General features: G+C 36.5%; 2 protein-coding genes across 2 annotated transcripts in view; one reads left to right on the top strand and one right to left on the bottom strand.

Moving 5' to 3' along the window:
- Window positions 1–274: 274 nt before the first annotated feature.
- Oatp58Dc (Organic anion transporting polypeptide 58Dc) lies at window positions 275–27,689 on the bottom strand. Its single transcript, XM_087351685.1, has 13 exons — window positions 27,484–27,689; window positions 19,905–21,087; window positions 17,050–17,283; window positions 15,041–15,238; window positions 12,265–12,405; window positions 11,622–11,777; window positions 10,232–10,396; window positions 9,082–9,277; window positions 7,514–7,658; window positions 6,678–6,916; window positions 5,478–5,581; window positions 5,125–5,226; window positions 275–2,573 (listed from the first exon to the last, which is right to left on the bottom strand). The coding sequence occupies exons 2-13, from the start codon at window positions 20,203–20,205 to the stop codon at window positions 2,443–2,445; spliced, it is 2,112 nt and encodes a 703-aa protein (XP_087207811.1). The 5' UTR covers window positions 20,206–21,087; window positions 27,484–27,689; the 3' UTR covers window positions 275–2,442.
- Window positions 11,722–27,689, top strand: part of dve (SATB1_N and homeodomain domain-containing protein dve) — a 192,681-nt gene continuing 176,713 nt past the window's right edge. The window contains exon 1 of the mRNA XM_087351681.1: window positions 11,722–11,797. Coding sequence (XP_087207807.1) covers window positions 11,759–11,797 — 39 coding nt within the window. The 5' untranslated portion in view covers window positions 11,722–11,758. The remainder of the gene's footprint in view (window positions 11,798–27,689) is intronic.

Here is a 27,689-nt window from a genome sequence, read left to right as displayed (position 1 = left end):
ACTTATTGTGTGTTTTACTGTGATTGAAGAGAACTTACATTACAGTGACGTATGTTTAAGTATTCCTATAGAATATTTGAATTCGCTTTATAAATTAAATATTGGCTTGTCTTACGAGTTTATGACTGCAATGAGACAGTAATGCCAAGACAACGTTTGTCGCACCTTCAATGACATGATAATACCCAATAACAAATATTGAAATTTATTTTAATTTAAGCAGGTGTACTAAAACGAGATCCTTGCATATTATTTAGTAAATGTGCAATAAAAATATAGTAAATTCTACACAGAATTTATTAACATAGAATTATTCACAATGACAGACATAATTAAACAATGGGTCTACATACCAGCTGTAAAACCACCCTTAATGTGTTTAAAACTGTTCTGCTTTCAAGCATTCTTACTTTAACACTATACAAATTAAGGTACAAGTTTGTTTAGAAATGAGTATTCAAATAATTAAAGTGCACTCATATTTTGTTAAGACTGAAATGGCTCCATGTACCGCCGAAGTGGCGTATTCGTCTGTTTTCCGTTTTCATGGGAATTTTATTCAACGATTTTCTGAAAAGATTCGTGTTGTGAATTTTTTTTTTACTTTACAACTCCCATAATGTGCGTCTTTTACAAAGTAAATTAATGAATTTCTGTTGTCAACTTTCTTATAACTAAATGTAATGTTCATAAATTGTAAACAAAACACGGCAATAACTTAAAACTATAGTTCACTATAGAAATAAAGAGTGGCGAATTGGTAGACTCTGCCGAATTCGCCCCCCCCAAAAAAAGAATTTAATTAAACGTTCTCGCCCTCTTTTCACATATCGAAACGGATACAGAGTGACTTGTATTCTATTCAATTTTTTTAACTCCGTGTAATGATGTTTCCTGAAGAACGCTAATTTGACGGTAAACGGAGACAATATGTTGATCGTAATCTTCTTCAGAATATTGCCGTTAAAGCTGTGGATAAGAAACAGGGGAATATGTTGCAGGTAATTAACACGTGGAAGAACAAAGTTCTGTGCTAGGGACTACATTATTCTGCTAAAGTTATTTTGAAATCCTACACATTGTTTTCTTGGAAAATTTGGACAGTTTGAAGCATATGCAAGTATAAATACAATTTATTGTAGCTTAGATGGGAGGCTAATATTTAAACTGATGAAATACGTTACGGTGTAGACTGGGTTTAATAGGATCTAGATGTAGTATAATAGCGGGCTTTTGTGAAAATATTAATGAGCTTTCGGGTTCCATAAGAGCGGAGAATTTCATGTCTAGGAAAGCAACTATGAACTTGTGAGATCTGAGGTTCTACCGGCGGCTAATGTGAAGATGGCTGTCTTCTGAGTTGCCGCGACGTATAGTCTGGTATGCTTACCGACGTTTCAGAAGTACTTGTTACCTCCATCATTAGAACAACAAGAACCTCTGGAACATGGAGAACTTCTACCAGAATATATGAAGCAGCAACCCAGAAGATAGCCATCATTATAATTATCAAGTTGTCAAAAAATTCTCTACTCCATCGATTTAAAAGTGACGGAACGCGGATGTAAGGACATACGAGAATGCTTTGCAGACCTAGACAGTAAAACGAAGTGAGTGTTGGATGCACACTTTGACGCCCGGAAAAGATTACGTTTTATCCTACCTAAGGTGCTGGGTGGATGAGAAAAAAATATATCTCTACTCAAGTTTAATATCTGCCTTTAACTTTGCAAAGCTGTCACGATCCTTGTAAAGCCTATTATGTGCTGTGTATTTTTTTTATTTTCGGTGTGGGGTTGCTTAAACATGTTCTTAACTAAAAATATTTACCTATAAATGTTTAGAAAACACTATAGTAGGCCTTTTACCGCAAAACGTTAATTTTTTATCAATTTCTATAGTCATATATGGATATGTTTTACATATCTTTTAAAAATAAAAGTTCGTATGCATCTTTTACACGCAAAGTGTTATTTTTCGTATGCCGTGTTAGCACATATATAAGATTGTCCAACGTTGGACACCAATTTTCATAACTGATAAGCTAGACAATGTAAGACGTAAATTTAAATGTGGATCTATCAGACGTTCATTTATTAAAAGGTTAATTTCAAATTATTGTATGTTGCTAGGGAAAAGATTAATAGCTTGCAGTACACTGGTCAGTTGACGTGAAATATCTTAAGAAATTTATGACAAAAGTTGTTCCATACTCACTGAAGATTTCTATATTCCTATTTTATATTTTTTTATCCGTTCATACTCATTTTAATTTTACTCACAGTAAATGGGGCATAGACCCTACAAAACGTTTTAATCACTTGAATCATTCTGAACAACGAAACTTACACGCCCCCTAATGTCTTCAGGTCTGAACACCTTCGAACCAAAACATTGTCCGTAGCTTAAAACGCCAGACCCAGTCACTGAACATCGAAAACTTCAGTCATCAATTACTATTTTCTCTTGCGTTTCTTCTATTTCTTTAAGTTCAACTTCTTCATCAAATATTTTCAGATTCTTTGAGTAATACCACACAGCAGCATCGAAGACTGTTCCTATAGCGACGAAACCTGTTGAGAATAATACATTATTAGTGCATACTCAGCGCCAGTTCAGTGTTGTATTCTGATGTGCTACTCATGTATTCTTGATCTTATTGTCACAACCAGTTGGTTATCTCGCGTTTAAGTCTCGGCCCTAAGACCAGCTAACCTAATATAAGTTTGATACGTACACAGGCCCAGAAAACTTTATAAGAAAATTGTTTATTCACAAAGTATGAATTGAACAAGAGTATACATGCATGTAGATAAATACATACAAGTAACAAAGGATGAATCACTTTGCAGCACCAGGGACCTGAGCTGGTTATTTGCCCCAGTTTCCAATCCAGAAAGAAAACCCCAATGTCGTCAGAAATAAATGAAAGCTACGTTGAGCATGAGACACAAAGAAAAGTAGGAAAGAAAATGTAATATTTTCGTGTTGTTTTTAGTCGTTTCAAATAAATTATTGGTCATAATCTCAATTTACTATCCTTTCCAATACTCATTGTCACTGTGTATCTTTCTGACTATTTTGATTGAAACGTGTAAAAGGTTCCCGTAGTTCTGTTCCTGGTTAGACCGGTTAAACTCGTCAAGTCCGAACGTGGACGCAGTAAATCACTGCGTTTGACTTGGGACAATTCGTGATTTCGCCTTTCGGTGGAGAATACAGTTGTCGATTCGGATTGCTCTGGCATAATGTACTGCATCGACGCAGTTTAGTTCATAACAAGGAATTGGTGAATGTGGTGAAGTTAATTTCGTAAAAAAAGCAATATTGGGTGTGCATGAATAACTGCTGGATTGATCTTGTGCCAAAAGAGCTGGGTTGTCTTCTATTGCGACCAGGAAAATACGAAGGTATGTTTATTTTCACACACTAGCCAATGAAATAATCGTAAATGGCCATCTTGTTAATTAAACAATTTTTAATGAGATTTGAGGTTCTCATGGCGGCCAGTATGAAAATGGTTTTCTTTACTTGTTATTAGTTATAATAATTATATTTTTGAAAAGATAACCGTGTTACAGATATGTCATTATGTGGGGGCGGTAATCAATAGTCCGTCGGTATATATTCACAAGGAGACATATTGAGGGATATTTAAAAAATGGCCTTAAATCGTAATCAATTCTGTAATATAGTAATCAATTCTGTATTTCATATTCTGTTAAAATACTTTTATTTCCGATAAGACATTTTTAGGACAATGACACCGTTTGATCTGAGCTTTATGCAACGCATTTTACTACCGTGTATGCATTCTTTACACAAATTCACAACTTTCTTGTTATCCTCTTTTACCCGTAGGTGTCGAGGTTTTTTATTTATTTATTTTGATCTATTTGGACAATGGTAGGACTCCTTGGATGAGTGATCAGCCCGACGCAAGGCCTTTACCTATACAAAGACAAAAAGACGCGGACAAACATCCATGCCTTGAGTGGGACTCGAACCCACGGTCCCAGCGACCAGGCGCACGAGGTCCATGCCTCAGACCGCGTGGCCACTGCGCCGGCACAAATTCATAACATGACAATAAAATTCTGTTTGACTCCATTCAGCTACAAAAACCCTATTTAATCCTCGAAACTATCTGACGGATTCCAATTGCTTTCGTCATTGTGATGTCTACAGCAAAACGTTTTGCGAATTTAATTTTGGTCTTTGTCCAGTACGTGGTTAAGCCCTACTACACCTGAAATATAAACACAGATTTAATACTTTCAAACGTGCTTATAACTGACGCACGATGGTGAAGAATTTAGATTCAGTTGCGCTGATAAATACATTTATTTACAACGTATCTCCACTTACTATAGACCTTAATGAAATATAGATTAAAAGATGATGTGTTCCTCTGAGAGAATAGGGTGACGTATGAAACAGGAAAGGACGAGAATAAATTTGTTAAGATTTTTTGCATTTTCCCATTTAAAACACCACCGCTGTCTATAGATTTACCAATAACTGATATATTGAGTATGAATGTGTAGGTTTAAATACAATAAAGGGAATTCAATACAATCATATATTGTAAATCATCTTTGTCAAAAACGGAAATGAATGTATACGAATTTTATTAATCCTACCACAGAAACTGAGCACAAATTAAATAAAATTGCATTAATAAATAAAGAAATAAATTTGCATCAGCAATAAATAAAAAATAGCCATAAACGATACAAATTCACAAAGAATAAATTTATAAAGTCTGTGTCCTCCATTGGAGTACCAAATGTACGCTGTAGTGTTTAGCATTTCTGCTTCTTATTCGGGAGATCGCGTTATTTTAATCTCGGCTTCTGACTAATTTTCCAGCTGTGTATGTTGTTTACCTCGATCTCTGTAGGATAATGTTGAGACAGTACCTTAAAATACATCACGCTCTTTCCAATTTATTATTTATAACATCCTTCTATGAGATGACCAAATCAGTTGAAAAGGACTCGTAAAATGCCCCAGGAATCAATATATCCACCCGGGTAACATTTTTACTTGATTCATTCTTTGCCTTTTGTTTATTTAATCCATTTATAATTAAGCCGTGTTTTTAAGATTGCTGTTACTTACTGGCTGCTGTAAAGTTGAGCACGTATCTGAGGGATTCCCCGTCATAGAGCCAACAGTTCCCTGTGCCAGAACAAGTCTTACCCCACACCAAGCACGTCTTATCTGCAAAAGCAAATGTTTGAAATGGAACTGAAATTATTTTGATATGAAGACGAAATGTTCAAATGAGCTGTTATTGTTACGTAAAGGGAAACAAAGTAGCCTGTAAGGAAGACTTATTAGTCCTGAAGGCCCAATTCTTTAAACACTTGTGTATTACACACAGGGATCCCAAAAGTCAAGAGAATTGAATTTATACTTCGTTTGTTCCACGTTCAATTGGCACACCAACATTGTCTATAGTTTGTCCTTACCTAAAATAATTCCGAAAAGTATGGGTGACGGAATGAAAGCACAGAGGCTTCCCATTGTCATTCCGAATCCCATTGCTATTGGTTTGTCTTTCTCTTCAACACACCTGTGAAATAAGGTACCATTCTGTTAGGTCTAAATATTTTGTACATAAAAATGTGTTTGTATATAGCAGGCTTATAGTACAAAATAAATTATATCCACAGATGATTCGTTACATGGGAAGTGTTTAATTATTTATATGTCTCCACAGCTATAAATAATAAAACATTGATTAAGGGAAATATATATTAATAACATTTTCATAATAAATTAATTTTATTATTTCTGTGAAGTTTATTTCTGGGGCAAAGGACGGATGTTTTCATTTGTTTATGCTAACGTAAGTAGTGTAAAAGTGTTTGTCCGACATATTCACCTGCGAACGTGCTAAATCCCACAGCTTTTCACATGGATTGCCTCATGAAGCACAGTAAATGTCATTCTAGCTGATATGTTCAGACAGTAAATGTTGAAAGAAGTGACGATATGGATTGCCGAAGACAGATGTGAATAAGAAACAATTTTTCTACAGTTCCTTAACTTTGAACTCCTAATATTAGAGAATATCATCTTTATCTATCACCAAATATAACACTGATTAAAGAATTATTTTAATTCCATTATTTCTAAACACCCAAAGGTACTGATAATTCATATGTTTACGTTCCTTCAATGGAGTTCAGTCTAGTTCCGTATAGTTCTATCCAGTTTAAGTGTGGCTGCTTTCTGTTATGTAACTCCGTGTAGTCCATGAGAAGTTTACCAGTGTTTCAGGGGTCCTTGCTGCCTCGACCTTATGATGGAAGTAGCAAGGGCCTCTTAAATGTTGGTAAACGTCTACCAGACTACACGGCACTACAACCCAGAAGACAACTATCTTCGTACTCACCGCCGTGAGCATCTCAGATCCTACCTACAATCAAGTTCTGCTGAATTCGATCTAGTTCGGGCCAGTTCATTTTAGTTTAGTTTAGTTAAGTTCGGTTTAGATTCTCCTAGTTTTGTTCAGAACCGTTTAAAACTATTCTGTTCAGTTTAATCTTGACTCTATTATTCAATCATACTTGCACTGCTGGGAACCTTTTTAGCTTAAAATGTACCTCTGGTTCCCCGTTAAATATAGTGTATCTCGCCATGCACAACCGAATTGTCGTGTTTACCTCACGGACAGCAGAAAGTTGGACGCTCTTCCTGATGATCCAGAAAATTTGAGAAGACACACTACGGCTAAGAAGATGATGAACTTTTTGGAACAGTCGATGGGGCAGGAACCAGGGAAAGTGATTCCTCCTAGAAAATTGGACGTGGAAGTCTCTGGAAGTGATGAGTTGTCATGGACGAACCATTCCGCGTTGATGCTTGTTACAGGAGGTTTCAGACACTTGCAATCCGTAAATATCTGTTAAAAAATACAAAACTTATCAAATATATCAAATTCTTCATTGCCTGCACGCTTCACGGATTCCACCCTGCAGAAGTTAGTTTAACTTACATAGGACCAACGTGTGACTTTAAGTTTATTAAGTTACCTAAATGTCGTGTTGGAATTTGTTGGACGAAAATGGACCGTGAAATGGTTAATGCGTCGTCTAATGGCGTTAAACTGTAAACAAGACTTAAAAACCTTTATTTTCACATATATTGACTGCATTCAGAGAGAATAATCTAAAAATAAATAAGCTAGTAAATGAATTCTGAATTGTGACTGAAAATAAAGTTCAAGGTTATAGTAAACGTATTCTTCTTAATTACTAAATTTAAAAATTGATATGAAAACGTCGAATGTGCCCACTCTAGGCATGGTTTAAGGCTTACTTTAACACCTTGAGAAAATAAGGAGTTTAGAATATCTATTCCTAATTAATTATTAATAGAGTTACTCTTTGCATTGCAAAGTTTCGTATAAGATAAAAATTTTCTCGTGAGGCTCTCTGGCCCACGAAATAGACCCATTCGATCCTGACATAGAAATGGGCAAATTTTTTCAGAGTCTCACCTTGCTGCCATTATTGTGCTGCTGCTGTTTGCAACCCGCATGACACGGTGAGATGAAGGTTGTGGTCCCATCCTCGGAACAGACAGGAGAATATTTAACGTAGTCACAACTGCAGCCCGCGTTACACGTCTGGTCTGTCGCGAGTCTGCACAGAAGAAGTTGCAGTTATTACAGTTTAACTAACCGTATGGTGCAGATTATTGTAACTTGGTAGTTACTAATGTGGTCAAGGAATTCTCTGCTGTCCCGGAATGGAAAGGGTCATCGTTGTTTTCACGAAAGACCGCCATTATAATCTGCGCTGAACAAGTTTAATGCAGATGAAGGTGACGTCATTGTAGGTTGTTGCGCCGTGTAGTCTAGTAGAAGTTTATATGCGTTTCAAAGTGACTCGGTGTCTCCATCGTTAAGGCGATGATGAAGGCTATAAGCATATCTGAAACGTCAGTAAATTTCTACCAGACTACATAGCGTAACAACACAGAAGTCAGCCGTCTTCATACTCAGCTCCGAGAGACCCTGAAATCTCACTGAGCTGAATTCAACCCAGAGTGTCTCACTATATGAATTTCTATATTATCTTTCCAATTATACCGAAGATTTCAATTATATTTTTTCTTGAGATTTTCCTACGAAAATTTTGCATACGCTACATCTTACTCCCATACTTCCATCTCTGTTTAATTATCCTGAAAACATTATATGATCTACACAAAGTGCGAAGTATCGGGCTGCCTATTTTCTGCACTTTTTTATTATTTGCTCTGAGTCCAAATACCTTCCTCAGGACTCTGTTTCAACACACTCTGTTTTCTCTTAGAATGTTAGGCTGTCTTTCACACCCACACGAAACAACACAAGTTATATTCGCGCGTTCATTTCACTTCGCGCAAAGAACGTATAGTAAATTAATAAATACATGCATACATAGACTATATAAACAAATTTTCTTCGAGGGTTATACTATATTGACAGTTTTCAACCTGTAGTCTTCAAAAACACCAAGTTGGTAGTAGCATGAATTTCTGAGATAGTCATATTTTTAATTTGGTTGGCCGCAAGTCGCTTCTGTAAGGGATTTTTGTTATTTGCAAAGACATGTGTGATTGTAAATAAGGCAAAACTGTGGCAGATAATTCGGCAGAGTGTATAAATTTTATTTCGGCTGCAGGATTTTGGTTCGCGACGGAGCTGTAGTTCGTCGCTGGAGCCTTCCCATTTCCAGTTTAGTGGAGAGAGTTGTAGTTGTTTGGTGTTTATTTACGGCAATAAAGCAACTGGAGTGTGAAATTTATTTTCCCAACGAATGGAGGAATAATCCACAAAAGTAGGTCACGATAGTGTCTAAATTTTCCCCTTTACGCTCTTCATAAAATTATTTCTTCTTCATTCGACTGTATCTAACCGTTTCAGATGAAGCAGCGTCATACCGAGGTTATCTATTGACTAAACATTTATGACAATTTTATCTTTACTTCCGACTGTAGAACATGTTAATTGAAATTTTAGTGGGTAAAACTTGATGTAGCATTTTTTTCCCCCACGAGAATTACTTCAAATGTACTTACTCGCCATTTGATAGAAGAGCTCCATGGTTGTCGCTGGCAGGACATCCCAAAAAAGCGTAAGATATAATACCGAGTACAGAGATAATGCCAACTATAACATTCCATGCGGCCAGGTACCTGGCACGTGGTTTGTACTTGGAAATTATCAGACCAGATAGTAGAATTCCAAAGGCAGAAAACACCAAGCCGACGGTACCTGAAAGAACGTTAAGGGATGTGAGATATTTTTCATACCGAAAATATTAAAATAAACTTAAGAGAGTTCCTAATATTGTATTATATAGCGTAGATTAGAAAATACGGGAGAATGGCCGTGGCAACATTCATATGTAAATACAAATAATTTAAATAAAGATTATGGGTGTGGTGAGAGACTTTGAAGAGCTTACTTGAGAAATTTAATACGACAAAATTCTGAAGAAGAGATTCGAAAGAATTAACGTGTGAACACCCCGAGAGGAGTTAAGAATTGACCGATCTATCGCGAGAACCCGAGTGAAGAAAATGCTTGCGAGGTTTAACTCGTGAAATTACAAGAATTAAAAGACTTCAGACATTTAACGCGGGAAACCCCAGAAGAAAATGATGCCAGAAATGTTAAAGTAGCAAAATGTCCGATGTTTTTAAATGTCGTATCTTGAAGAAGGAAAAAGACTTAAAATATTTAAGGTGGTAAAATAAATAAAAATGTTCCTGATATTTAACGGTAGAGAATCTCAAGAATTAAAATATTAGTGAGATTTAACAAAGAAAAATCTCGAAAATGAGATTAACACAGGAGAATCTCAAGAAGTAACTTATTTGTGAAACAGTAAAGTATTTATTGGACATCGTTTGGAACAAGTGGAATAGACTGGCTGTAAATACTATGGTTAGGAGATACTTTCAAAGGACGTGATGGAGCAGAAAGTGGGATCTGGGTCAGAGACGGACACAAAAGACGGCGGCTGAATTTTGCACACTGCTGCTTATCTGCTGCTACTGTCACGTGCGCTCGTGAGCCAATCAACTTTAGACAGCTGGTGTTTAAAGAAGCTGGTTACTTCAAGCATGAAGCAAACGATATTTGTGTATTTACATTTTCTGTACGCCAACCGCCAAGGTTCGTGTCTGTCGCGTGCAGCCCACCAGGAGGTTGATTGCACTGTACCTGTAACCAGACTGGACGTGGAGGCGGATTGCCTGTACTGAGTCTCGATGTACTTCGCCATGAACACCCAATAAGGCATGTAGCCCAGAAAATAGAACACAGAGGCCAGGTTGTTGCACATCAAAGTCGGATTGGTTATCAGTCGCCAGAAGGTCTGCATCATGTCTGAAACGTCCAGGAAACCTAAATTCACCGCTAATTCGTAGCAAAATTTTGTTATTTTGCTTAACCCTTCAAAGTCCAATGGTAACTATATGACCTACCTGCTTCAACAATAATAACTCTTCATTTATGGGTTTCTTATTACTCTCACTGTAAACAGGGATTATTTTCCTGAACAGCATTAACCAGTTGGTATTTGTTGTGTTGAAGTGTCGTATTCTCTTAGAGGTACGGAATGAATTCTTAAATGTTATTTAGACGAGATTCGGTTTCAGAAAGGTTAAATACCACCACAGACATAAGTTGAATGGTAGTGGGGGTAGAGCTCCATCTTATCATATTGATTTGCGATCTTCACTTATTTAAAAACGCTTTTTAAGGTGAATATATTAGGTGGATGTAGGCAAACTGTTAAACGGTAGGATCATTTGTTTGCTTCAAAGTACTTACACAACACATTTTACAGTAAATAAGGAAAAACACGAAGAATTTGACGATAGACGTTCTCCAGTCCGATATTTGAACAGGACCCCCCCAAATATGAAGCAGGTGATCTCACCACTGCCCTGGTACTGATCGGATTGAAAACTAAGTTCTCCCCAAAGTCTGAACTTGATGGAGGAGAGAAAACTTAATCTCTTGCCATTCAGAACAAAAACAGTTACTTCACTAATCTTGTGTAAGGATCACTAAATGCCTTTACTTTCATAACAGTGATTAGCTTTAATTTGGGCCTGTTTTTATCGTCAAATTTTTAACTTACTGTTGAAGTCAGTACAAATATGGCTACCGTGCGAATTTCTGACGGGGATAAGATTAAAATTTTGATCAAAATTTCTGTCTTCTGGATTCTTGTGGCGTGTAGTTTTAAAGAAGTTTACTGAAGTTTTAGAGACACTTGCTGCCTCTGAAACGTCGGTAAACTTCTAGCAGGCTATATGGCGCTATAATCCTGAAGACATTCGGAATTTCAGTACAGTGTCTTAAAATTCTGTATGGATATATTTCAAAAATATCTATACTTCATTGGATATTTTTCTTTTGGTAAATAATGAATTCTAACATGGCGAGAGCATTATATATTTTATTTTGGTGAAGACAGGCATCAGACCATTATCGTCTGTTCAGTCCTGCAAGACACATTTTCATAGTGAGAAATTGTAAACGTACGTATACTAATAATTAAATTAAAACCGACAATATCTTATACTTTGAAACATTAAATTACCCGATACTGAGGCTGGGAGTTCAGGTTCAGATTTTACGGGACTCTTCTGTCTTTCCAGCGCCACCATTCTTCTGACGGCTGCTCGAGGAAGTGTCTTGGGGAATAGGGCGAGAAGGCCGGCTAGCACTGCCAACACGATGGAGATGATGATCCAGCCTGCGAATGGACGTACAGAGGTAAGTGCCACGTGAAAAAAACGTAGATGTTGTCATGTAGAAAATGAAGAGATTGAAGGCAATTAACAGTGGTAAGCAAAATGTTCCTGCAGTGACCCAGTAACTGACATACAACTCTACAGAATCAAGAATTTTACCGTTTTATTAAACACCACGATGTAGTTTAGTTAAGTGTGTAAATGATTTTGATATCCAAATATCAAAATCTTCCTCCTCTGTATTGCTGAAAACAAACTATTTTTCTTGAGTTTCATTTACTGTTGGGTTTTACGTACATTTCTAGAAGATTATTTTGGTATTAACCTATTATCTTAATTTGAAAACATCGATTACTTAACGATAGGCCGTCATATATTTTCTTCTTTTTATGTTTGCTTTTGTCTTGAAGATAAATTTCTTAGAGCTTTTTAAACACGCTGAGACGAATGTTACAAATTGCACAATTTTATAATGTGTTCTGAACTCACCAAACCACCATGCGCCAAGCCAACGTGGATCATCCGTGCCTATTGTGGGTGTAAGGGATGGTGAGATGTAAAACTTGAGGCATACAGATGCAAGCGCGTAGCCAATAGCTGGACCCAGCATCCGCAAGAAATAAGAGAAACCTGGAATATTTTTCATGACTAATTAATTCTTGCCCTTAGGTTTTGGAATTGGAGTTACGTATGTAACTTCGGATTTTGGGGGTGAACCGCGTCGAGTATTAGCAAACGTTTTGGTAAATATTACAGTTTGCAATCTTTAGGGTGAAAGAGAGAAAACAGACGTGGAATTGGAGATATAAGTAAAAAATAGATTCAGAGGACGATAAGAAACTCCAAAGGAATGAAGGATGGAGGAATGTAAGAAAGGAAGGTGAGAGATGATGGAAAGAGATAAATAAACAAAAATACGAATGAAAAAGAAAGAAAGATACAAAAGGAAGAAGAGTAGATCGGAGCAGTCGCTTCGGTCCAATTTGAACGACCTGCAGCCAGGGTTTAGGCATCTGAAAAAGCGCAGTTGCTGCTTGTGGAACAGTTTGAACAATGAAAAAGACATGGTCCAGTCATCAGTCAATTGAAAGTCACGCCATCACCGTATGACGTCACGTCTACCATTTATAAATGAGCCATCGTAATGGGTCTAAATTGCCGACAGAGAATGGATTGAGTTTGACCTCAACTACGGACTGGGAGCAACATACCTTGTAGGCAGTGTTACACACATGAGGTAGAGTCCCATTCAAAACAATTAAGAATAACTTTAATAAGCAAGCAACTTGGAAGCAAAGCCTTAAAGAAATTGCCTTGATATACAAAGCCGGCACCGATAACACGGTCTTAGACTGTCTTAAACAAGGATATCCTTAGTTTGAATTCCCTCTGCAATGTCTTGTGAGTACGAATTTCTGTGCTGTCTTGTAATAAACTATAAAATTACTGTGGCATAACTTTAAATAACTACGTTTTTTAAAATGCAATGTATGAGGAAGCCTCAAAAGATGCGAGGATAAGCTATTATGGATCTCGCAAAAAATGTGTGAGAGTGTGGACTGGAAGCAACTGGTTTAAAATTTAACCCAGTGACTGTTTCTTATGAACAACGAAAGAGATCCCCAGGACACGGTTCCCATAAAAACTGCGAACCTCTTAACAGGGTGAGCAGTTATCAGCGTCGTAAGAGGGAATGTTGTCCGTGGAATTAATTAGTTATAGGTTATACATACGTTCTCGCGTAGGGTGGGGTTATTTGTGTGAGGAAGTGGTCGTGGATTATCTCATGGATCCTTCACAGCCTTTATCTCGAGGGAGTAAGGAGAAGGGAGTCGCGAATAAGGAGCAGTAGTGATAATCAAAGTATAATTTTGATCATACACAATCCACCCTGTATGGTTGTGAAATACAGGCGATAAAAGTAACTAATAACAAGATAAATAAAGTGTCTTAAATGACGTTTCTGAGGATTGTTGTTGGACCGAGATAATAACTAATTAACTAGATGGCTTACCGAACCCGAAAGTTCATCACCGAATTAACCAAAGCCCTCCACCGGTCCCTGTCCTGGGCCAACAAAATCCAGTCTCCTTCAACTCCTATCTCACATGGATCCCGCCTGAGATTATCCTCCCATCTACGTCTAGGTCTCCCCAGCGGTCTTTTCCCTTCAGGTTTTCCAACCAGTACCCGGTACATACACCTCTTGTTCCATCCATGCGCGCTACATTCCCCGCCCATCTCATTCTTCTCGACTTACTCACCCTGACAATATTGGGGGAGGAGTACAGATTTTTAAGCTCATCATTATGCAGTTTTCTCCATGCTCCATCGTCTTCTCTCTTAGGCCCAAATATCTTCCTCAACACCCTATTCTCAAACACCTGCAATCTGTGTTCCTCCCTCTGAGTGAGAGACCTTGTTTCGCACCCATACAAAGCAACATCGACCAAGATAATGCAAAACCAAAACTGGGACATGGAAGGAAGACTAAAAGTTGTTTAACTGACTAAGATGTTATAAGATGAACGAACAAATAGATTGATAACATTCGGAAAAGATGAAGGATATGTAAAACAAACATTAAAATACAAACCAAACGAAAGAAGAGATTTAGGAAAACTTCACACTTGACGCCGAAGAAGGGACGTACACTGAAAAGTACAGTCATGGGTGACCTCTAGTGTCATAATGAAGATGATTACGTTCTGGGTTGTTTCGCCACATAGTATGGTAAAGGTTTACCGACGTTCCTGATGTACTTGCTGCCTCCATCATTAGGGCGATCTCCTTGACGTCGAAACAACACAGAAGACAGCCATCTTATCACCCTCCTACGTCAGAATCTCAATTAGTATGAAGATGTTTGTGCCCAGCTTCATGAAAGTCCACAAATTAGTATTAAAATAATTAAAGAGAAGACACACGATGTAAATATAAGTTAGGACATGTAGTTTAACAATGCTAACCACAGTTGTCAGATCAGGTTAAACCGAGGAGCTAAGAGTTGCAAGGCGAACTAAAAAATATATTTTCGGTGGTATAAGAAATACGAACCCATGGTCTGTCTCATGTCTCAGTCCTCTTGTTGTTAGCTCCATCGTTTCATTAGATCCATTGTTTATAAGGGATGAATGGACTGTTGTGTACCAAGTCTGAGGCTCGTTTGCTCAAAATTCATTTTGGCTTTTCGCCACTGGAGCTGTGAACGCATCAAGTAAGCGGAATATCAACATCGTTCAGCAAATAATCGTCTGATACTCACTGATTAGGGCCGGCGTCTTTGCTTTTTGAATGTTGTCATCCATGTAGGAAACCCCGAGCGTGTAATACAGGGAGCCACCCATGCCGGCTACGAAGTTAGCCAAGAAGAAAATGGTTGGCGGCCAAATGCTGCCATCAGACTTCTCACAGCCACCACCTTCGCCTTTTGAACCGCACAGAATTTTTCTCTTCTCAATATCTTGAACATTAGAATTGTACATGATTGTTACTCAGTCGGCTGACATTAAATGTAACCTATAATTAAATCTTTGAAATCGAAGTTTATCGAAATATTATTTAAAGATCGGACCGTACCGCAAAGAAAACATAACACCACCATTACAAAGAACATATGCTGAATGATGTTTAAGGAAATGATCGCTGTTCACTTTGAAGACCGTATTAAACTCATAAAGACATGCCGCTTTATAGATTCTAAATTTATATGGTGCATCTAGTTACCACTGGATGTAGTTCAAGAGGTTACAGTGAATTAAACTCGCTTGTTGATACTTGTCTAATAGAAGTAATACGTTTGTAGTTTCATGAAAATATGCCCTAGGGTTAAAGATCTTGCGCTTAAGTCTGTTTAGGCCCTCAAATATAGATGTAATTAAAATGGAAGAAAACCTAAAAAAATAAAAAAAATTATTTCGTGTTAGTGTAATTTACCATATAGTGTTTCTTACCAATAGGTCTCATAATTTTGACGTTGTTACTTGCAGACAGCTATGATTAAACGAACGTAGTTTTCCAATATATGTTTGTTGGTTCTCAAAGACTAGGCCTATACCTTGAATCTTTCAATGGCACTTACTAAAGCTACTACTACTACTACTACTACTATCACAAGGAAAACTTCGGAAATGAGTAAGGAAAATATTAGTCCCACTTCAGAAATTCGCACTGCCGCCATGGAAATAATACGGTGAGAGAAGGAAAGTAAGAAGAGGGAATAGAAGGAAAATAATAGGTCGAAGAACAGACAAGAAAAAAGACGTATTGAATGTATCGGTCTAATGGATAACAACTTTGCTTCACATTCTAGAGCTTCAGTGTTTAAATCTCGCCATGGAGACTCTTCGATGTTTAGTCCAGTTCCTCGAGACAAATGCTGAAATAGCATCTTCAAATAGGCTAGTCCTTAGACATGATTTCCAATTTATCGCTCGTAGATAATCCTGCAAATCGATGTTGCGTAACGTACGACTTTGAAAGCAGCATTAAACTCAAGAAACAACAAGGATGAGTGTTATGGAATAAAGAATACAGAATGATCGAAAATTCACGCAACTCATTCCTGTTTTGTTTGTCATAACGTAAGTTACATTGAAATCGGAAGAGAAAACATGCGAATCATGTTATATTAAATGTTGGAAATGTCCACCACGTTCAGCTTTCAATATTTTCCTGATAGCCTTGCAAGTTAAATACCGTCGGTTCCTGTCACAGAAACGGTTCGAGAGACGAGATACTATCGACTTTTTTGGTACAGGAGAATAGGGAAATGTATTCCCAAACTCATTATGGTAACTTAAGTAAGAACAAGACGCCAGGTAGTGTTTTACAATTAGACATTCTTGCATTTAGACTGTTGGAAGATAAGTGACGGACATCCTTGAGCTGGTGACAACATGGCGTGACCTACATGGACTCTTCTATAGTCACACTATATTGTGTTCTTAATAATCCAATCTAAATGTTTTGGAATGCAACCATCAAAAAATAATTTATTATAGATTGTATGACTTTTCAACCGTCCTATCAAAGGTGGCTGTCTTCTGGGAAGTTGCACCGTGTTTTCTCATAGACATTGACCAACGTTTCAGAGAAACTCCTCCGAAACGTGAGTCAGTATCTACCAGAGCACACAACAAAACGTCCCAGATGACATCTTGAAACTTGTCGCTTGAAATCTCACATAGTACAATAGATGTTCATTCGTAATAATGAAAGCAAACCATAGATGTTTCTCAATGTAGTGAGTATAACGACGTTGTAGGCACTTACTTATTGCTTCTTGCGTGGCATTCTGGTCCACGATACCTCCGTACTCCACAGTGAGAGCCAATGCATCTTCTCCGGGTCCGTACAGTAGATGAGGAAGTGCAGACATGAGACAGTAGAGCACCACAGTGTAGATGCCCAGGGCAATCCATCGTGGTCTATGACCTCGGCCGGTGTAGTAGCTCAAAACTATGGACACGAACAGCTGACTGATGTCGTTTCCTACTGTGATGATTCCTGTGTCAGAGAAACCACGTCATCAAGCGACATTAAGCAACAATATGGTGTCAGGTGCTTGGAAAAGTGGCTAAAAAAAGAATTATAGTAAAGGAACAATCGTGAATCACATGTGGGTAGAGGGAGAGCAAGAAATTTATTTTAAAAAGGAAGAAGAACCAAGTCATTGGGTAACAATATTTACGGAACCCGTGAAAGAACCAAAAAATATGTAGAATGATTTTGATCATGTACGGATGGTAATAAGTTAAGAACCTTTTGCGATAATGCTCAGTATAGTCTCGTTAATGTTGACAAACTATTCAGAGGTGCTCAGTAATCAAAGCGATCAGCCATAATACTCATGCCTTGAAGATGGAGGCAGTAAACACCTCTGAAATGTTGATCAATTTCTAGTTGAGAACCTGAAATATCACCGAATTTTTATAGCGTTAAGATGTTACTTTCTTAGATAAGGAAGAATTCAAGATATCGGACGATAATGTGATGTCCATCGCGTAAAAAACACAAGTTGAAAAACGAATTTCATCTAGGAAACAGAGGATATTCAGAAGATTTACATTTCGAATCTCAGCCGAAATACTGACTATCTTAAATGAGATTGTCCTCAGTCTCTCTACGTGAACGCCTTAAAATAGACCAATAATGCTTTTTCCTTGATTCTTACAAGTCTATCGAAAAAACCTCAGGACCTCTTACAGCGTTAGTTAAATAACCCTCTCTCCATTTATTCATCTAAACCATTAACAATTTTGAGGAGTTGTCATAACTTACCGAAATTTTACAGCAGGGAAGTCCGTCACACTTTCTCAGTACTGTCTCTTTGACCTACGACTTCTTGCTTTATCAGCACGGCCTCAAATAATTTGACATTAAATACCGTACCATATGTTGACACATAACAATCTCGTGTGACCCATGATGCAAAGTTCATTACTTGTAAGTGATCATATTGTCAGCTTTCTCAATGTTTTCAAATATTTCACAGTGCGTGGTCTATATTATCAGAATGCCTCCATCTTCAGGGCCATGATTTCCCTGATGATGGAGGCAAGAAACACGTCTGAAACCCGCAAGACAACCTACTTTATAGTCGCCGATAATAGAACCTGAAATCTCACAGATTTTCTCGTGATTTTCCTAGGTAATCCAGCCAAGTTAAAGAGATAATAACTTAAAATAAATTAGCTTGTGTATTTCTTTCTGATAACGTCGAATAATGCATTTTTTAGCCAGTGAATTGGTAATATTGAATTAAAAATGCCAAGATTTTATTTATAACAAAAACCCATTAATATATTGCTTAACTGTAGCGGTAAAGTACATTAAAATCAGTGTCAAAGCAGTTATAATCAGATAAATGTTTTTGTATTTAACTCTGTCAAGACACCCTCAAAGGTATTGTATTTGCATTGCCTTAGGAAACTTTCTTCTCTCTATATAGTAAGCAATGTTAATTGGTGATGACTTTGTATACAACACCCTTATACATGTAGATTAACGCTCATGTTTCCATGAAAATTCAGTAGTTAATTATTTGGTATCTGTTCTGGCGTTACCTTGGCGACATTACTATTTGCACCGCATGAAATCGTAAAGATAAGAACTGATTTTCATTTTTTATAAGCTGTTTTGTGAATATAGTGCACTGAAACAAAAGACGGTTAACTCACCCACAGCCTACTACGTGGATTTATTTCTCTATAATTAAATAAAATAGATCTTCCACTACAATAAATCACATTAAAAGTTTGTATTAAACAAATATAAGAAATTATTTTAATGTTTATATGTTGCTGTTTTAGGCTTCTCAATAAAATGTGTTTTTAATTACTACCGCCAATCTTGACGGGCTAATTTGATAGTTCCTTAAAATGAACTTAAATATTAAATAACAACTAAAATATTTTAATCAGTTTGACTACTAAAATACTAGCATGGGCTTATCATTGTGGGTTATTTAACAGAACAGCAACAAACTTTAATTTCTTTGCACTTAAAATGTTGGAGTATTTTGAAGCAATTTACTAACTCCGTTGTATTCTGACTACATATTTTGGTTACGTGACTTAACAAGATTTCAATTAACCGACAAATATCTCATTACAGGGCCTTTCTTGTAAAGCTTATAATTACTCAAGTTTATGGGAACCAAGGGTTCATTATCGTATTATAAAAACACCGCTGAGTCATTTATACCTGTGCCAAAACTTATTTTTCCAATCTTTACTTTAATATTATCCACCCATTTACACTTAAGTCTCTCAACGTAGACTCTTACCTTGCGAGATTTCGATTAAATTGTGTATCCATTTCTCATTTTCACACTACATATCCCACCAATATTATCATACTTCATGTTCAATTTAGTTATTTTATTGTAATTTAGCCGACTGATACAGAAACCTGTATTCAGTTAAATGTATCGCTCTTTCGTTTAATCCAATTTGCTGCTAAAGCACCATACAAGTCCATTGCATAAACATTAAATGTTATTTATTGTCCTGCATGTTTTGGCCATCATAAACTGTCTTCAGAGGCTCAAAACATTCATTTAGATATGGAATTTACTTATATTTCTGTCGTTACTTGTTACCGCTAAATGTGCCAATTATCCTTACCTGTCGTCCTGCTGGGAATCTTGAATCTTTTTTCGAGAGTGGTAATCGTACCATTGAAGTACGCATAGCTGGCAGAGAATGTACATCCCAGAAGTCCGTACAAAAACACATAAGCCTTCTTGTTCGCGAATTTCTGCAGCCAGGCGGAGCGGATAGGTCCAATTCCGCAAGTCGTCTCGTCTGTCAGTGGATGCTCTCTGTACAAGTTCTCAAAACCTCTTGGTGGAATCATCTTCTCTTTATCTGACTTCATGTTGGTCACAGTGTTGTTACCTTGGTGATTTCGATTATTCGATTCCATATTTTTAGTCAGAATTCTTCGGTTTTATTTTGACTTAAAATACTTTTTTTTTTTGTTTCTTAAAATTTACCTCTCTGTTTGCAATTTTGTATGCTTTAACAATGATCTTGTCTTAGAATCGTCGTAAACTAGCCTCAGACACAATTATTCCTCCATAAGGGATACTGTAGTGTTCTCCATTCACAGATATATTACTGTGTATTATACAAATTCCAATGTTACATTTCTTTTGGCCAAATCCGTTTGAAGTCGTCTATTTAAAATTTAAAATTGTTTGGGAACTGAGCGGTTCTATTTTATTTAAAATGTTTTTCTTGTTATTTTTACACCGCACGTAATTCATAAATTGTTAAAAATACTATAACTCGAGAAACAAAAATTAATAATACAAATATTATTGTATTCTCAAAAAACAAAGTAATATCTCAAATACTAGTATTTTTCATAAAATTCTTGGCAAATTGTGAATTATAACAATATTTTTTTTAACAAAGAACCCGAACTACACTATTGTCACAAAGGCGAACAATTCTTCTGTTTTTGAGTTTCTGATAAAATATATTACCAAGGATATACCTTGCCCTTGTTTTATAAAGCACCAGTAAAATTTCACTGCCGCCTCCGACTACTGTAAACGTCTCTGTAGCACTGATGCTGACACTGGAAATATCTCTAGTTTTGCTTTGCTCTCTGATTTTTAACGTTGTCACCTATGCAAGCGAATGTGTTCTAATTCCGCTGTCATCACACTTTTACATTAAGCTATTACGATGGCAAAGATATATGATTGCTTCTATCTCCTAGTGTTTAACAATGACTCTCTCCGTATTTGCTTGGGAGTTTCATAATTAGTAGCGGCTGATACACCTTGATTGCCAACTTCTGAAACATAAGAAACAAACGACATGCAGAAACCAATATTCAGTTCAATGGGGTGTGACATAGACCTATTTCCTCGTGGTGCACCATGGGCGTCTTCGACGGTAAAAAGGTCTATAAAAATGACATACAACCCCACAGATTATTCTGTTTAGAGGTTGTATTTGGGTTAATGATATAAAATCAATGTACCTGTTACTAGAAAATAAATATTCAATTCAATTCATCGGCGGGGATATAACATTTTTGTGCTTTCTGTACACGAAGTTCAAATAATAATAAGATAATCCAGCTTTTATGTGTCATTAAAACAGAAAGTGTGTTTTGTTTACATGTGATGTCCGTCGGCTGTTTGTATATTGAATGCACTGATAATCGAACGAAAATCGGCTGTAGGATTTTAAGACATATGACTGAGCTTTCTGCGTCGACTGGTAAGAGATTTCATTGTCGTTGTCATTCTTGTTGTTACTATTAAATTTGTTCGAAATCGGTGAATTTTATACAGATAATGTGTAAGTCATTTTACGTTTTTAGTACACTCTTCCTCGGGTAACTAGTTAAAAATTCTGGAAGAAAATTACGGCCTGGTTATACCAGCCGTCAAATAATTTAAAGTAAATGACGCTATATTACACTAATAATGTAGGATGTAGCACTCAAAACGCAACCCGACAGAAAATTATGAACTGCGATATACAAGTCAGACGTAATTTCTTTCCCGTGTAACAGACTCTCCCAACCTATCCCGTGATACACGAGTCAAGGTCACACTAGTTGCTAGGCCGCTAATCATTCCAGTTATGCGAAAGCTATGCAGATGTAAACATGGCGAGTTCACGAGCAAAACTTTAGTTTATTTTCAAACATTATTTATCATTAAAATCGTTTGCTGTTCTTCGTGAAGCATCAGCAGTGCGTATCCTGACAAGGAAATACCGAATAAGACGATATATCAACTGATAATAAAATTTCGGGACACAGAAAATAAATGTGTCTTCGAGAAAGTGGTGTGTGTGTGTGTGTTGTAAAACTGTTCCTACTTTACAGTAAACATAAAGCAGTTAAGTTTTCTCAAGAAGAAATATGACTAGATACAGACCTCATTAATAGACTATAGGCAAGTTGTATTTTAATAATATTTTGTTATTGTTTATATTTAGGGAACTACACATGTGAGTAGCAGATAAGACGTACCATTTTAAATCTTTGTGTCTGGAGTACACCTTTCCACTCTTGTACATCCATTTATGACATACTTGGGAAAGAAGTGAAGTAGTGACATAGGTGAAATTGTGTGAGTGAGCAATTTAAAATATTATACAACAAAATTTTTCGTAAATTACGTTGGACACTTAGTATTAGAGTAGCGAAATCACGGGTGTTGCTACGTGCTGTGAATAATTTCGGGAATATAAATCCATAGAGAATTTTGGTGGGGAAATTTCTTGTTAGAGCGAGAAAGAAATTCGAATACAATATTCCGAGAATCGGAGGCGGATGAAACTGGCTTAAGATCGTATACAGTAGCGGGTTTTTGTATTGGCGGTGCAGAACCATCGGCTTCTGCAACCACACAGGTAGTTTATTTAATTAAATGCATGAACTTATGTTGCGAGTGAGGAACGGTTTTTTTAAAGGACAAATTTTCAAAGGTAATGCCTCACAGGGGCCAAAAGACATAGGATAACTATACGGCTTAATTACATTTAATTGAACATACTTTTAATGTTTGTTCCAAGTAAAAATATTTATTTACACAACGTAAAAATATTGATAAGCATATTCATATCATGATTGCTGTCTTATGGATTGTTGCGCCTTCGAATTGTGTAGAATATTACAAGGCACACCCCAGGAGACAGTAATCTTCGTGCTAAATCCACGAGAACCTAAAATTTTACTTATTCATAAGATAAATTCTTGATATTATAGATAGCAAAATGAGGTGCAAAGTTTCGGTACTTCCATTTTGTCACAAATTAAAAAGTCCTTGGAAAACCGATTCAGCTCAACTGGTCAATAAATTCCTCTCTCTTTGTAAATCCGAAGGCCGATTTCCGTTCCACAGGAGCCGGGTTCAAGTCCGACGCCATTACATTTCGCATAATGCTGATTTCTTACAGAAAGCAGATTTATGACTTTCGTTAAACCCGCTACATCGAGGATTTTCCAGGGCTGTGAACAGCTTTACGGCTTGTACTCTGAACCAAGTACAGTTGAAATTAATCAAATCACGAAGAACGAACTGTGTGAGAGATGTAAAACGCATGAAGAAATAAGAAAATCATAAACATTTTGTAGATAAATCTGAAAGGAAGATACGACATTGGATATTAGGAGGAAGAATAATATTAAAACGAATCTTAATGAAATAGGACATGAAGGTGTGGACTGAATTGAACTACTGTAGCATAAGACGCATGTAAACGAAATTTGGAATTTTATAAATGACAAGGAATTTGTTGTGCAGTTGAGATTATTAAATTTATGGAATTTTATAAGAAATTGAGACCTGAAAAAATGTTTAACGAACATTGATAGAATTTTTATAAAACTTTAAAACTCTGTAATGAAGTCACTAGATTCTAATAAATTTATATTTTCAACCGACGTAATCTAGCACCAAGGTCACTATTTAAATCAAATGTAGAACTATGTAAATTTAGCTTACAAAGCATATTTTAGAGTAGTGCAAACACGAGATAAAATGAGTCTGTAGGACCAACGAACTTAACATCACTGTGTACGTACTTTTCCCAGCATTCTTTAGCGAAACGAGTAGTTGAAGTGGTAGAAGTTGCCTGATACGACACAAGTTACGTGTAATTAATCTTATTTAATAAAGGCTGAACCAGAGCTCTCCTTCAGCAGCTCATAGTCTTCCACGTGGTCGACAATTCGTCTGCCTTTTACTGTATCCCACGGTTTATTGTTGTGTTCGATGTCCTTTGACACCAACCGAGTAAATTGTGCCCCACTGTCAAACGTTCAACAGCCCTTTATTTCAGACAAGGTAGTCTTCGTCTGAGGGTTCTGTACGTAAGGTTTCTTAGTAATCTGGCCTTTACAGTAGATTATATAAACCCCAAAATTGCCATTTTTATTTCATGTGCAGTTATCGGAAATGTTATTTGGTAATTATAAACGAAACATTTTCTGTGACCGAATTCATCGATATAAAATTGTCATAGCAACATTCTTTTATGTGCGACATCCCAACTCTTAAACCAGCAAACATATTTTCACGAAACTAAGGGTATAAATATAATGTCATTGGAATCTATGCCATCATGCCCACTAAAATATTTTTAAACACTTTCTTTTGTGGAAGTTACTTTCTGTTATAAAAAATTCCAAATTAGGACTGAAAGAAATGCACGAATAGATTTGACTAAACAGTCTCAGTACATTAAATTGGGCGTGGAGATAAATTATTAACATGTATACAAACTATTTTATGAAACTTAATCTTTAGCTTGTGTTACAATAAATTTCAGTTAGAGGAAATCTTAGCACTTACGCGCATGAAACACACTGCAGACTTGAATAATTACTTTGTGATAATTTATGCGTCTTTGCAAGGATAGAAACTGTAGAAATATAGGTTTTCAAAAAGTATTTACAGTGAGCCTATTCTATTAAATGCAATAAAGTATAATTTGAGTGGCCGTCACCGAATTACATGCTTCAAGGTCACGGAAGGAAGTCTACGCGCGCGCTCACACACGCACACGCACGCACGCCTTACCTCGCAGTTCAAAGTCAAAATAACAGCGTTGCAAGTTTTGGTACGCTGCGAGCTGCAATCTTTGTGAAATCATCATTCGTCCTGCAACGTTGTACGAATTTGCTGTGTCCTTGAAGCGTGCAATTTGCTGACAGCTATTTTGGGAATCATGTAAAATAGATGTTATGTTGGCCGGATACAGATAGAAATAAGATTCATTTTCAAAATTTTAGCGGAACTCTCCATGTCCAGTTAAGTCTAGATGAAACGTACAAGCAAAGTGGCACACAGCATATCATTGCCATCCGTTCGCTTTCTATACTTCATACAAAGGGCGGATAATTAATTATGTCTTCTGTTTTTATTTGGTGTTGAAATCTTCGTTTTTTTAAATGCGTTAGCATCGAAGTTACATAAACGTGCCTATGAGCTTCACTATGTTCGTCTGCCCGTATTTGACAACTCGAGACCTGATAAACAGATTTTCATGAAAGTTTATATTTGGAATTTTTAATAAAATTTCTTGGTATATTTAAATACTGATTAAAATCGGACAAAAACTGCAGAAACTTTGAGGATGTACACGAGCATAAATGGCTAAATGTTTATCGGAGCGGGAAAAGATTCGAACAAAATTTGTATAGAAAAATAAGACGTTTTACGCTAATACAATTTTCCGTAAGTTAAAATAGTTAAAAACTATTTTCGTGCTGTCGCACCTCGTAACCTGAGAACCGTTGCTCTGATTCGGATACAATTTTATGTTGGAGATAAGGTCATCCTGTTTTACGTAAGTTATTTTTTAAGAGATCATCGAAAGTTTGCATTCGCGAATTGAAAATCTAGAGAAGGTAACAGAGCGAATAAGAAACAACTATTACGCTTCCAAAATAGTGTATTATTTATTTTTGTTTTAACTTGTCGTTGTTCTGCCATAGGAGATCGACTTTTATCAGCAAGTTTGCTGTACAAGCAATTTTTAGTGTTGCTAAGTGTCCCGTAGTTCTTTTTTTTTTTTTTCTAGTGTCCTGTGTCCTTTTTTACGCACTGTCTACTGTGATTCCAATTATTCCATATTTGACTGGCCTTGATTTAACTCGACTTGCTGACTTAAAAAATAATCCCCCGTATTTTCTTTCAGGTTAAATGAGGAAAGCAATAAATACAAGATTTTGATAGGTACATTTGTTGTAAATTAACCATCGTCTACATCGAAAACGGTATAGTAGGGTAATATTAAAGTAGATCGTATTGAAAGAGGTTTGCTAGGTTTTGAATTGGTTTAAAATAGCTCAGGTTGGACCAAGTTCATGTGCAGTGGAGTGCGGTGTTTTATGCTCTAGAGAGAACTTAGTAATTTTAAACTTTGCAAACCGAGCTGGGCGTAATGAAGAAAATTTGTAAACCGTATTAAACTGGTGGTGAGCTGTCTTCTCCGGAGGACGCCCTACCGCTTAACAAAGACTCTGTACTATACTGCTAGTTATTTAGGAAGCAAGTAGTCATTTAATTAAGTAATTAAGCAGTTGGTCTTATCAGTAATTTGTACCAGCCGACGAGCTAGTCTCTGATTTTATTAGTTAGTCAATCAGTCATATCACTGTCATCTAATTACGAAGTTTATCTGAATATTATTTAAAAGTTATTACTTACCTGAAATAAAACACAACCCATTTTTATTACAATAATCAGTTGTTTAATGTGTTTTGGGATAAAATCGCTGTTTATTCTGGCAATCATACGAAACCCATTTATGCACTGTATGGGAAAAATAAATAGTTACTTAATGTCAATAAGCACTCCGCTTTAAAGAATTAATCAATGCTATTTAGTCAGTCAGTGAATTAATCAGTCGATCCGCTATTTAACTAAGTTTTCCTTAGTCGCTTTTGTCATTCAGTGAGTGCATAGATTCGGAAACCTGGTTCAGTCGCATGGTTACATAGACAGTTCTTCAGTAAGTTTTATACAAGTTTCATAGTTTGTTTAACGGCGATCTCTCATTTATAGAATATATCGTGTTTCATTGGAATTTGGTTGTAAATGGCGAATTGGGAAGGCTGTAGAGAAAAGACAGTGGCCACCTTTATGGTATTATTCCAGAATTTTCTTGAGAGACTGAAGTAAACTACAGCAAACTACAGTCTTGAGAATCTACCTCCCATTCAAGAATCGAAGCGGGGACATTCTGAGTAGGATGTAAGTCTTGGTTTGTCCGCCATTCACTTAGTTGGATTCTGTTTGCTGCAGAGTAAAAATATGCTACTTTCAGTGTTAATGCGTAGTGAAGATATTCTACGAATTTATTGCAGGGATCTGCGTGGAACAATTGTTCATATCTCATTCCATATCAGAAATGATATCCCTTCGTCCTAAATCAAACTGTCTGCCCTCAGACTTGCTGATTAATTGTTTATTATGATATTCCCTCTCTGTCTGTGCTAAAATAACATACAAAAAAGATACTTTAATATGTTTAACTTGAATTTTTATTATCTTGGCAAATTTTGTATTATCATGGCGGCTGAAAGTTGCGTCAAATTGCATAATAGGCTTACTTTATATGACAGTATGATATAACCGGTTTATTCGTCTGTATTCTAAAGTGACGAAATATGTTAAATTAATTTCTACTGTTGTTTACACAAAAAACTGAGCATTTTACTCACCCCGTAATGTCATCCACTGTAAATCGTCACAAATAGCAATGTAACCGAATAGATAGTCATTAACAGAATTCTATTTACAGGGCCACAAATCAACATGTAACTCCATTATCGCCAGGCTACGATGTTCTAAGTAGCGCCGAACTGGGTGAAGAAATATTATCAATACAGATACAGTAGTGAATTTGTAGACGCCCCGGGTGATACTA

This window comes from Zootermopsis nevadensis, unplaced genomic scaffold, assembly GCF_977971745.1.
Source record: "Zootermopsis nevadensis isolate Lab colony 2312 unplaced genomic scaffold, Znev_1.0 Znev_ptg000020l, whole genome shotgun sequence".
Taxonomy (NCBI): Eukaryota; Metazoa; Arthropoda; class Insecta; order Blattodea; family Termopsidae; genus Zootermopsis; species Zootermopsis nevadensis.
This window is presented reverse-complemented; position numbering and strand designations above follow the sequence as displayed.